The sequence below is a fragment of the Daucus carota genome, chromosome 9 (genome assembly GCF_001625215.2).
Source record: "Daucus carota subsp. sativus chromosome 9, DH1 v3.0, whole genome shotgun sequence".
Classification (NCBI taxonomy): Eukaryota; Viridiplantae; Streptophyta; class Magnoliopsida; order Apiales; family Apiaceae; genus Daucus; species Daucus carota.
In genome coordinates, this window is record NC_030389.2 from 34,899,476 (window position 1) to 34,913,128 (window position 13,653).

General features: G+C 36.4%; 2 protein-coding genes across 2 annotated transcripts in view; one reads left to right on the top strand and one right to left on the bottom strand.

The window, feature by feature from the left end:
• Nucleotides 1-11,883, top strand: part of LOC108200246 (uncharacterized) — a 35,166-nt gene extending 23,283 nt beyond the window's left edge. Inside the window, exons 3-6 of the mRNA XM_064084683.1 lie at nucleotides 10,774-10,829; nucleotides 10,935-11,165; nucleotides 11,305-11,596; nucleotides 11,702-11,883. Coding sequence (XP_063940753.1) covers nucleotides 10,774-10,829; nucleotides 10,935-11,165; nucleotides 11,305-11,554 — 537 coding nt within the window. The 3' untranslated portion in view covers nucleotides 11,555-11,596; nucleotides 11,702-11,883. The remainder of the gene's footprint in view (nucleotides 1-10,773; nucleotides 10,830-10,934; nucleotides 11,166-11,304; nucleotides 11,597-11,701) is intronic.
• Nucleotides 4,848-6,237, bottom strand: LOC108198299 (uncharacterized). The gene is made up of 6 exons (XM_064084164.1): nucleotides 6,064-6,237; nucleotides 5,873-5,977; nucleotides 5,715-5,793; nucleotides 5,534-5,638; nucleotides 5,350-5,440; nucleotides 4,848-5,261 (listed from the first exon to the last, which is right to left on the bottom strand). The coding sequence occupies exons 1-5, from the start codon at nucleotides 6,216-6,218 to the stop codon at nucleotides 5,354-5,356; spliced, it is 531 nt and encodes a 176-aa protein (XP_063940234.1). The 5' UTR covers nucleotides 6,219-6,237; the 3' UTR covers nucleotides 4,848-5,261; nucleotides 5,350-5,353.
• Nucleotides 11,884-13,653: the final 1,770 nt, after the last annotated feature.

The following is a 13,653-nucleotide window of genomic DNA, read 5'->3' on the forward strand; positions in this document are numbered from 1 at the left end:
CGCCTAGGATTTTTCGAAAAAACTTCTTCACATTATTTTGACATTTTAAGATGTTTATAATATGTAATCTAAAGCACAATCATATTGGATTTTAATTGAAATATGAATTTAATTAAATAATTAGTTAAATCATACTTAATCAATATTGTAATGTAATTTTAATTATGATAATAATTAAATTCAAATTAAGTATTAAGTATTAATTAAATCTCACTTAATCAACAATATAAAGACATTTGAATTATTTTTTAATTTAAGATTATAATTTATGTTAATTCTCCTTCAAGAGTTCGTGTGATTTTCTTTATGATGTTGGTGGTCGGAGTTGATGAACGGGGCTGGTGGCCGGATCTGGTGGGCATGAATAGTGACTGGGTGTGGTGATTTTCAGTTGTCGGCGGTGATTTTTCGTTTTCTCGTGGTGATTTTAGATTTCCCCGTGGTGTTTTTTGGTTTGACGATGCTGATTTTATGTTTGTCGGTGGTGATTTTCTTGTGGTTGCCAGAGGTGGTGGCGGCCAGAAATGGAGAGAAAACTTCTCATTTTTCGGAAAAACTTCTTCATACTATATTGACATTTTAAGATGTTTATACACAGAGACAAATATGTAATCTGAAGCACAATCGCACTGGATTTTAATTGAAATATGAGTTTAATTAAAAATTAGTTAAATCATACTTAATCATTATTCTAAGGTAATTTGAATTCTAATAAATATTAAATTCAAATTAATAATTAAGTATTAATTAAATCTCACCTAATCAATAATATAAAGACATTTGAATAATTTTTTAATTTCAAATTATAAATTATGTTAATTCTCCTTGAAGAGTTCATGTGTGATTATCATTATGATGTTGGTGGCCGGAATTGATATAAAGTATTAAAATGAATGGTTATGATTGGATTTTATATCTCACAATAACAGTGGCTCTCATCATTTGAGCGCCGTCCTATATATATGTGTGTATATATATAATTATAACGCGAGCTGGACTGAAATTACGTGCCTAGAAATTCACGAGATCGGGCCGATCACAATTTCTAAAACTCTAACGAGTATTCAACTCATATTGTCTAATAAATCGGACGGGTTAGGAGCTAGTTTAAGACGAGGCTGTTCACTGCTGTTATTTTCCTGTACTGGTTCCGGATAGAGGGGTCGAACCTGTTTGGCCTGCTCTACTCCAAACTGGAAATTGTACATGAGATACAGATACATATGTAACTCTTCATGTCATATCCTATACGATTTATGCATCGATAATCAATTTAAAACATAGAGGTTGCTTAAGTTATTAGTTCAAAATTTTCTTAACGAAAGACCAATAAACTCATGAATTAAAATGACGATGAAAAAACATTAATGACCATGTATCTGCATTCCCTTTTTATATGATCAGACTCTCTATGTGTAATACAAACAGATAATTTAAATGAAGATCTAAAGGAGCATCTAGCAGAAGAGTAGAAAGAAGAGTCCCGGGATATTTTTCTTAATGTGTGTTGCAATATAATGATTCTGGTAATGTTTGTCGTCGTAGTCCTGTGAGGGTTACTTATGCATGTCTGGATTGTAATGTTGACATATGTGTCATTTGTGCTTTTGTTTCTCAAGACAGAGTGATTAGTCATCAAGGTCATCCAGAGCACACACTCATATTGCAGAGGCAAGCTTTGTTTAGCTGTGATGCTTGTTATGAGAAAACCGAAGATTATTCCTATGTATGCCTCCTCTGTGATTTTTGGATCCGCAAAAAGTGTGCTGCTTCTCCTCCAATAATTCCAGATCCTACTTAGCACCACCACTCTCTCACGCTTAGAGCATCTCCAAGAGCCTCCTTGTTGGCTCCTAAATATAATATAAAAAATGTGGCTCTTAGCAATTTAGGACAAAGTTTAGAGTGTAAACTCCAACAATACTCTCTACATCTCTTCTCTGTTTCATATTTTATTCATATATTGGACTCCACTATAACAAAAGAGATGAAAAGATGGAGGTGAATTGGAGGGAAGGATTTTTTTATTGTGAAAAAATAAGTTAGTAGCAATGTGGTGGCTCTTAACTTTGAGGAGAGAGGAGAGAGAAACAAGAGGCTCTTAGTGATTTAAGAGCCACTTAAGAGTCTCTTGGACCAACATTTTTCCTCTCCCTCCTCAAATCTCAAGTTAGGAGCCTAAATGAAGAGTCTCTTGGAGATGCTCTTATCTTCTCTATTCCACTCGAGCATCGCTACTTCACTCGTTACTGCGCCAACTGCAAAGAACGGATTGCAAACCTCAGTTGGACATAATATTACTGTCACAAATGCACATTCTTTGTGCATTTGAAATGTTCTACATCCACAATCTCTTTCCAGTCAGTACCTTTATTGTTTATTTTCTTGTTACCTAGATCTAGTGCTGTAATTCGATTCGGGCAGCTCGCGAGCTCGTCCGGCTCGAACTCGTTTTCATGGGCTCGGCTCGTTTAGTTAAACGAGCTCGAGTCCGGACAGAGGTTTTGGCTCGTTTAGTTAAACGAGCTCGAGTCCGGACAAAGGTTTTGGCTCATTTCGTTAAACGAGCTGGCTCGACTCGACTCGTGAAAATTAACTAGTCGGATCCGGTTAGCGTTTTATGCTCGATTTCGTGTTAAATTAAACGAGCCGGCTATCCCGACTCGTTAAAATCGGCTCGTTTAGCTAAACGAGCCAACTCGACTCGTGAAAATAAACGAGTCGAGTTCGGGCAAAGATTTAAGCTCGTTTTCTTAAACGAGCCGGCTCGGCTCGACTAAATAAAACTCGGCTCGAATTATGCCCGGCTCAAAACTCGGCTCTCCCGGCCCGAACAACAGCCCTACCTAGATCCATGGTTTTTTCATTTGCTGATCATCATGTCTTTACGATTATTATCCTGAGGCCTAAACAAATTCATGTTTGCTTTTTGCAGAAATGAGATCGAAGAAAATGTAATAGTTGATGATGATTCTGATTTGGTACGATTTCCTCTACCGGGCGTGGAATCGCTATTTGATCTCATTATCACGCAGTGTAGCAAGTTTCAACTTGATATTCAAGGTGATGATGAAAACAGAGCCACTATATCGACCGTGAATGACGATCCACATATTATTCTAGGACATTGGAGTCACCGGGAGCATCCACTAGAACCGCTCCAGTTCATTATTAGTGCGGATGATAACGGCGACGATTATTACAATGACAATGATGCTGATAAAAGGCTGTTGATATGTGATGGGTGCGTTCAACCTATAACGATTTCTCATCCAATTTACTATGCGTGTGTTGAATGTGGTTTCTTCCTCCACTCCTTCTGTGCCAGTGAGTTGCCACGTGAGTTGCCGGCAGGAGCATCTCCTTTTCACCCCCGCCATTCACTCTTTCTCAACAAGATGCTTAAATTCTATAGTTTTGTGAAATGCGGAGTTTGCAAAAGCCTCACCAACGGGTTCTACTATGAATGCAAGACTTGTGATATCAATGTCGATATCCGCTGTGTATTCTTGCCCACCAGAATTAGGCATCAATCTCACAAACACCACTCCCTCATTCAGCGCCCATCCACCAGTAGAAGGTGTTGTGTAAGTGGTTTTTCTATTACTGATAGATTGGTATATGCATGCGAAACTTGCAGTAGCTTCGAGATTAGTACAACATGTGCATTTTATCCAAGTAGGATGAAACACAAATATGACGATCACTCTCTGATCTTGAGACTCCCTCCATTCTTCTACGAGGGAGTATTCTATTGTCAAATTTGTGAAGAACAAGTTAATAATTAGAGGTGGCTTTATCGTTGTGATGGATGTGATCAATCTTTTCACAGCAATTGCCTCTGTTTATACGATAATGTCAAGACAGGAGGAACAATCAAGCATAGTATTGACGATCAACCACACACACTTGCACTGGTTTTAAAGAAAACTACAAGACATTATTCCCCACCGTTCTCATGTGCCATTTGTGGACGTGGCTACGAACATCAGTTCTTTTTCGAGTGTGAAGGATGTGGATATCTTGCCTGCATCTTCTGTATAAGAAGAGCACATGGTGCAAATAAGTTGAGAAGAGCACTTGGTGCAAATAAGTTGAGAAGAGCACTTGGTGCAAATAAGTTGAGATATCCCGAGGCTTAATTGGGATTTCCACTCCCTCGTCATTTGTTATTTGTATTCTTTTGGTTTCGTGCTTTGTTTGCCGAGTAATATTTGCTAATATGTTTTTACTTTTTAAGTAATATCTCATCCGCTGAAATGGTGAATGAGATCTTGAAACTATATGCAGGTCTTAATAGACTTGAGGTACATTATCCTCACACTCAATTCAGTTTCAGTCTGTTTGCTTGATTATGAACTTGATATATAATTAAATAAGATATAAACTACGTGGTAGTCCTCAGAAGAAGGTCTCAGGGAGCATTTAGGTTGTTATTGACATACATGTCTATGTTCATCTATTCTTCCAAGACTATGTTAATGAATTTCTGTACTTAATCTGTGGGGACTTCAAAGTACCACTAGTACAAAAACGACTTTTAGCTACGGTTAAATTAGGCCTTTAGCGTCGGCAGTCCAGCGTAGTATATGAACCCGACGCTATAGGGTAGTATCAATTGCGTCGGTTAAAAACACCGACGCTTAAGTGTATATTGCCACGGTTAACTGTCGACGCAGTAGACCTGTCAACCGACGCCTAAAGTTAGTTTTGTGCGTCGGGTGTGTACAATGCCGTAGCCTAAAGTTTAGTTTTATGCGTCGCAGGTCAAAGACCCGACGCAAGAAGTCGTACCTTAAGCGTCGGTGGTCATACCGGCGTTGCTTAAATTCATTTTTTGGCCTGTATCTTATGCGTCGGTAGTCAAACAGGCGACGCTAAAGATTACACCTATAGCGTCGGCTTTCAAACTGCCGTGGCTTAAAGTGTTTTTTTTTTTTTTAATTTATAGATATTTTTCTGCTTCTGACCCTTTTTTATATATATATTAACCCTGTGCATCATTCAGTAATGTAAATGAATCCAACACCAAATGCCCAAAGTCAATAGCACTAATAAACTAAAATTACACAAACTTAACTTGGAATTAATCAATGTACATTAAAATTAAATGTATTACAACCCATAATTCTTCTTGTCAAATTACATGTCCACACTAGAAATTATGAAATCAATACGTAGTAATAAGTCAGCTGCCTCAGTCTTCGCTCTCGTCCTTACCACTAAAAAGCTTGTAGTGGCCATTAAAGTCCGTCAACTATCTGTACATATGAACAAGTAAAGCAAGTTAGTAGTCATATGATTACAAATGAATACATATAATTTAATTAATGGAAGTTGTTTTCAAACCTCATTATAGACATTCAACTGTAAAAAACTCAGCCCACAGTTCCCGAACCTCATTGAGTTCCTTCTTTAAATACCTTCTTGAACCAAGGCCCTTGAAAATGCAAATGATGATATTAACATATTTAGACAAAATAATGAGTTCAATATTCCTATAAGAATCATTAACTATATATTTTGCTCTTACCTCTTTCCAATTGGTATTAGGATTTTTTTGAGAAAGCAGGAATACTTCATGCATGTACCTCATAACAAATAAACCGCACTCTGTACCTCCTTGTTGTTGAGGACACTATACAAAGAAACCAAGAATATTATCAGAATGAATAATGTCAGAGAACAAAATCATATTAATCAACAAGTACCACCTGAACATCTGCATGACACCAAAGAAATTCCTTTCGGTTATTCTTCCTGCCACCTTGTGCTACATACAGTTTATATGCCCTATACAATAAGAATAGGTTACATAATCTGCATCGTTTATATCATTTACTTCTTCAAATTAACATCAAATATGACTTACGTTCGTGTAGGTGTTGTCAACCGAATATCCCGCTCCCTTCTCAATGAATCAAACACGTAAATGACACTTTCATCCAAACAGAATAGAAGCAATATCCAATGATCACTACAACAATGCACACATAAATTTTAAACATATATAGAAATTATAATGTCAATGAAAATACTCAAATAAATTTATTTTGTTCTTACTCTTGGATGTATGGTGCAAAGATAAAACGCTTATCTTTGTTTGTAACTAAAAACTCTGTCATATACTGAGTGACTTCCTCAATACGGTTATATTCACGCTTGTGATTTATCACCAGTCTAGATGGTGACATAAATGCAAATCTATCATCATTCATCTCCTTGCACAAATTCTCAATGTACCTGCAACATTATACATCTTCTTTAGGTTCTCAACCGCACATGAAATGAACTCATTAACACCACTAACATACTCATGTGCAATCCGCGGTAATTTGTACATCCACGTGGCACGATCCATGTTATATTTCTATATAATATGCGGAGAAGTTAGTAGGTATTGAAATAAATTGGTAGCAAATATGTGTCATGTCGGATATTAATACTCAAATAGATTACAAACAAATTATTAAATTTTATCTTTGAATTCAATTACTTATTGATTTCTGTTATGTCTTCTTAATTATTCTGAATAATCTAAGGTCTTCTAATAGCATAACTACTCTAAATATTAAAAAACATATAGGACTTATACAAATTTCTCCAAATCAAAAACCATATCCTAGTTACTATCAACTTTACACAGCAGGCCAAAAAAACTGAGTAGAATAACATTTATCAGAGCAGTTACGAATGAGATATGATGAATACCTTGATAAAGAATAATATGCTAGCCCAAAGCTCAATGCTCCACGAGTTACAAGTTTGATTTGTCCTTGGACCTAATAACAAGCATTTAAATTAGTACAGCAGGTTGGCTGAAATATGGTAACTAGAGAACATTCCACAAGAGATAACAGGTTTTAAGACCCTCTATAGCAGTGTATGTGTGTGTACTAAACTTGTGCCTGCAAGAGCTAATTTATGTGTTGTACATTAAATTAATAGCTATTTCTGACAATTTAATTTATTCAGATTTGAGTTCATAAGGTTTAATTTATTAAAGAATGAAAAGCACTCTTAGATACAGGACTTAGTTCACATCTATATAATATATAATATCTATAATATATTTATATAATATTCAGATTTTCATTCTATTAAACTAACATATATATAATATATTTCATTCACATCTATTGAAGTACCTACTGAACTTCAATACATTTTTTGTACAAAGATTAGATAATCAGAAAAAATTATTGTATGTGTACAAGCTGACACAAGATCAAATAACTCCAGGAAGCAAGTTAATCAGATTTAATATATTTCTAGCACAACAGAATGAAAAGCACTCTCCTGGACAGAGGTGGCCACAATATAGTCTTTGCTAATACACACATATAAATTCTGTGTTGTACATTAAATTAAAAGCTAATTTCTAACAATTTAGGTTATGTACAAATCCTTCATTTACTATTAGACAGGCCTAGCTAAGAATGATCAGTGGTATATCTAAAATTGCAGAGATATGATGCTCTGTAGAGAATTTCTATAATATAAATAATATGCCACCTGGAATTTCTCCTGTTCTTTTCCTTCACTGGTAAATAGTTTGTTACACTCTAAGTGGTTGCAAATTTTTATTTTGTTCCTCAGGCTGCCAAGATTGTTATATACCAGTGGTATTACAAAGAACAACCAATGTTCAGCCTATAGCCTATAGTAAAAGTTTAAATCTCTGAAATTTTCAAGTTCAGTACATCTAATAAAAAGCTCATAAACTCGAAAACTTTGTCCTACACTTTTAATTTCATCCATAAATGTAATGCCTATAGTCACAAATAATAACTACATGATGTCAATCAAACAAATTATCTATATTAGAATAAGATCAACCTCTCTTGCAACCAAAAGCAAGTAATATCTGAAACCTTTTTCAGTATATTTATGAATATATAGCAAGTAATATCTGAAACCAAAAGTTGTATAATGTAGACAATTTCCTTGACAATTTCTTTAATGTACAGTATTATATTATCTATATATGCTTCGATTTTTATGTATATGTTATGTGTATTGCAGACTCCTTAAGAAATAGGAACGAAGTTTAACCAGATAGCTAGCTTGTCAGCTCTCATCTTTGTCTGTTATTGCAGACAGAGCTGGTTAGAGTGAAAGTTTCAGAATAGGATTTACTAGTCATGCTCAATTTAAACAAAGTCCACCACTAATCCATCATATTAATCCCCAATTCTGATGCAGGTACATTGTTAAACCCAGACTGGGTTTTTTGACACTATTTGAAACTTACAAAGATGAAAAAACAAGTTAAACAAGAACCATCTAACAAGGATTGGGATATGCCTTCTCATACTTGAAAAAATCAGAGTGCATAATTTCATATTTGGAAAACAAAATCCAGCAAACCAACCCAGCAAAATCCCAACCCAGTACCAAGCACCCAATATGAATCAAACACCAAAAAACCCAACCAAGAAATACAACCCAACTAGCAAAATTTCAAACATACTTAACAAAATCACAGTACCCAGCAAATTAAACTACATACCAGTAACCCTTGTTTTGCAGCCGACCAAAAAACCCAGCAAAGAGATACAATCAATCGAGGAAAGAACCCTAGTTTGTAGCAGACCCAGCGATTGAAATTGAGCCCCAGAGAGATTTAGATTGAGAGAGAGCCGAGAGATTCGGTGGGAGATTGAACACAGCCCGGAGAGAGAGCCTAGTTCTACAGCCCGGAGAGGGAGCAGCACCTACCTGGGAGATTGAGATTGATAGGGCGTTGAGGGATTGAGCGCTGAGAGATTGAGTGCTGAGAGATTCGCTCCAGCAATTGAGATTTGAGAGTAATTTCGTATAGAGCCAATTGAGAAACTAAACCAGATGGGCCAAGTATGCGCGCGACCTTATTCAGTTTTTTAATTTTTTAATATCTCAAAAAATGTCTATTACGTCGGGTTAAAAGAAAGGCGACGCTAGAGAGTTGCAGCTACAGCCACGGGTATCCTGAACCGCCGCTAAAATATACCCTTTAGCGTCGGTGTTCGGGAAACCGACGCCAATAACTAGTTTTAAGCGTCGAGTAATGTTTAACCGACGTAAAAGATTGGGTTTTAGGTGTCGGCTGTGAAAATAGCCGACGCTATAGATCAGAATAATTCATTTTAGGCGTCGGTTTTGGACAGAACCGACGCTTAAAGTAGTTCTGAGCAACGGTTATATATAAAACCGACGCAAAAGGGGCGTAGCAAAAAGCATTTTCTGTACTAGTGTACTGAGAATAAATAATGAGAAGCATTCATGCTCCATGATGGCTTTGAGCTTTCGAATAGAAAATATGCTTTGTCTCAAACTGTTTTTTGGGATAGGGGCTGAGATGAGTAGTTTAACTATCTTGGAAAGTTCGTGGTTTTTAAAAAGCTTAGAAAGTACTTTTACTTGCAGCAGTTTTCAGAATTCCCTGTAGGTGCTGAATCCGAAAGAGTTAATTGTATAATTACAGATTGCTAGCTGTTGTATCTGCAACTATTCGAAAAAGTGATAACTGTTAAATTTCAGGAAGAGTGTTGTATTATCTGTAAACATTCGGATTCCCCTGCCTCTCAGTAGGTCTCCTTTTGTTACTGCTTTCATCGTTGCAATGGCTTCTAAATACTTAACATGTGCAGAAAGAAACATGATTAATAAAGATCCAACAGTTTCCGTTTGATTCAGTTTGTATGATAATAAGTTTGTTATTCCTATTGGTTAGTATTAACAAAATCATCCCTTTCTATCTCTTTCCATGCTTGATTATGTCGCGTTGCCGAGAGAAAAGTTTGGTCAATATATAGGATGCTTTGCTCTTTTCAGATCAGCTTAAAACAGTTTGGATAATGCTAACATCAATCTATAACTGCTCTAGAAATAATCCCAGAAGATGTCTTTTTCGCATTAATGATCTTTTCTTCCTAACCAACTATCCCGAAATTGCTTTTACCAGTACTGATAGCACATGGTACTTGATCCATTCATTTTCAGCAGCTGGAAACTCAGTGGGTTTCATCATATCTCAGTATCAAGCACCTGGCCCTATGTGTTTGTTACCTAGTTATTTTCATTATTGACTAAAAAAGTGAATCACTGATTCCCATACACAGTAGTAATAATAGTATAGCTTTCGTAATATTCTTGGTACGTACAGAAGCAGACTAAGTAAGCTGTATCAGTAGACGCGGAGAATTCTAATAGGAATCTACTCACAAACAAGGGAGAATTTCTCAACTTTATTCTGCGTTAAGTATAGTGAACGATCAAACAATCATGTCTTCAGAACTGCAGAAAGGATTGAGACCTGCTAAAGTAAATTTCAGAATGTGAAATAGCTAGGATCCACTTCTCTCATTCCTTGCCAGTTCATCACAACGGGGTAAAATGAAGTAGTTCTACAAATAAAGATGAGGGCTAATTAGGTGGATTGAGACTCTGTTGTATTATTGTATAGTACACTATTTACAAAACGGTCCTTAAAAGGGTCCTAAATGCTGTCATGGTGAATCTTCAGTACCTGTGAGCTTGTTATTTTTTACTAGAGTATCAGCAGGTTGTTCAGGGAAGTAGCATGTGTCTAGTATGTCGTTGTCCTGATACAGTTTATTTGCTTTGTAAACAAATTTCTCACTTTAATAAGGAAATGTGAGCGAGTTCAATACATTTTTGCAATTATAAGTTCATCTCAGTTGATCTGGAGTTGGATACACATGCACAAGTGCTTGTATTAAGTTTTACTACATTAGTCCATTGCCACTTCTTATTTTTAATTTTAATTAGGCAGTTGAGATCGGAAAGCAGCTGGCTCAGAAGCACTTCATACACCACGTCTTTGGGTAAGAACCAGATGGTGTCCATTGCAGAAACTCTTGTTCTTCAAATAGTTTATTTTACGCCTTAATGTTAATTTCTCATTTATGCATCCTTTTGCCTCTTTGCAGAGAAAACGAATTTGAGGATGGGAATCACTACTATCGATTTCTAGAGCATGAGCCATTTATTTTTAGATGCTTCAATTATCATGGTTCTGTCAATGACTGTGAACCCAAAACCGCTCTTCTGATTAGCCAAAGGCTTACCAAGTTAATGTTTGCTATACTTGAATCTTACTCTTCTGACGACCGACAACATCTAAATTATACGGCAATCAGCACTAGTGAGGAGTTCCGGAGGTAATTTACACACAACACATTTTATTACTTCATAAACTTGACATTTTCCGGTTCATGTATATTTACTAGAGCAGATTTTATACTTTATATGGACAGCGAGGATAATATTTTCATGGTTTCTTGTTGTTCACGACTGCAGATACGTAATTTTAGTAAAAGATCTTCACAGGATAGACCTCTTCTCTCTGTCAGCCAAAGAAAGGATAGCCTTCTTCCTGAACTTGTACAATGCAATGGTCATCCACGCTGTGATTAAGGTCGGGCATCCAGTGGGAATGGTGGACAGGAGATCCTTCAATAACGATTTCCTTTACGTAATTGGAGGTCAGCCCTATTCTCTAGGCGAAATCAAACATGGAATCCTTAGAAGTAACCGAAGAGCGCCTTAATCATTGGTAAAATCCTTTGGTGCTGGAGACAAACGTTTAGCAGTAAGCCTAAATTTCTGTTTAATCTTTTCTGGAGTTTTCTATATCAGATCTAAGTACTCAACAATTTCTTCCCTTCGCAACTAATATCATGTCAACAATTTACAGCTGACTCTTCCAAAGGTTAATCCATCGATACATTTTGGACTCTGTGATGGCACAAGGTCAAGCCCAGTAGTGAGATTTTTTACACCTCAAGGAGTAGATTCTCAATTAAGATATGCTACTAGAGAGTTCTTTCAAAGAGACGGAATCGAGGTGGATCTGGAAAAGAGGACTGTCAATCTCACCAGAATCATCACCTGGTATATCATTCTTTTACAAATTTATCACCGTTTGGTTTGATCAATAATGCCCACACCTATTAGCACATTATATGGCTTAAGTCTGCGAATGATAATTTGAGTTGGCACACAGACACTTAGTATTTCAATTTTTTATTCAGGTTCAATGCTGATTTTGGACAAGAGAAGGAAATATTACACTGGCTGATGAAATATTTGGACGCAACAAAGGCAGGTCTTCTGTCACATCTGTTAGAAGACGGCGGGCCTGTTAATATTGTTTACCAGGACTATGATTGGTCTCTTAACAGCTGAAATCAGTCCTCAACTTAATACAAGGCTGAGACACAGAGACCATTCAGTTCCGATGCCTGAAGAAGGGACTAAGAATTTGTGTACAAAACCAACAAAAGCACAGAGACTCGGTTAGTTTTGATCTCTTTCCCCCCGCTTTTTCACACTCAAATACTCAATTGATGCAAAAAAATTGAATAATGTCATCTGGTTTAGGTGTTAACACTGTATGACTTCTGTTAGATATAGATAAGTAGCTGATGTTTATTGCTGGGTGTTTAAGAAAAAAGGTAGCTCTGTTTCTCAGATCAGAAAATTTACTTACTATCCATGTATCAATTTGAACAATTTACGGCAAATGTAAAGAAAAATTGCATGTTCTTGTATATTTCCGAAACAGAGGAGAGTATGTAGCATGCTTAAGACTTGAATTTCCATCATCACAGCAAATTTAAAGACACATAGCAAACAAGAAGTGATAAGATAATCGATCATAAGATGAAGGCTACGCGTTTATAATGTAATGTATAAAATACATTATTTTTAGTCGAAGTTGTAATTAGTCACGAGGGCATTCGGAGAGGCAGAAACAGCCGTTGCCTGCACAAATGCCGGAATAGAATCCGCGGCCCTTGCAGTAATCCCTGCACTTATCGTCATCGCATGATTCCTCCAACTCCTTCAACTCTCCCCTCAATTTGTACTTGCATAAGTTAGCTGCTGCCGCTTCCTCCACCATCTTGTTTTCTGAATAAAATTATGAACTACATTTAATTTTTATACGAAAAAATTAAGAGTTAAAGAGTAACATACACAAATGGAGCATTACGGAGATAAACTAACAACCGTTAATGACGAGAAGCATCAGTGCAAGCACAAGAATCCGCGAACATTTTGCTGGTGAGTACTGACCCATCAATCTTAATTGAGCTTGGTAGCACGAAAACTTGAATGAAGTTATCGTTTGTGGTGATCAGCCTAAGTAAGATAGAAATGGAGACAAATGCACATAGAGGTACCAAGTACTTGATGTTTGCTCAATCCAGTATTAGTTGTTTACGTTCAGGTAGCAACATCATGAAAATAGAAATAGTTAGTCCGTGTGCTGCAACTCGATCGAGTTTTATTGATGTTGAAGGTTGAAAGAAATAGCAAATGATAATACGTGAAATGTAATTGATATGATGATTGATGGGCTACCAGCAGTGTAGAAGTCAGGGTAACAGGGCATCCCCTGGGTATCGGAAACCTAAAGAAAATACGGGCCATTAACATTTAACGAACGGGTGTCAAAAGTCCGTTGGAACTCGAAAATGAACAATTTAAAAACTACCATCATTGTTGATTGATCAGTTGGTTTGACACTCATTTCTGACTGTCCAAAGCCATTTGTGTGTGTTTTGATCATATGTTTCTTGTAGTGGAGAGAAGAAATTTCCATATTTCTGAAATCTGAAAATGGGATACTTGGAAGTTCTTTTT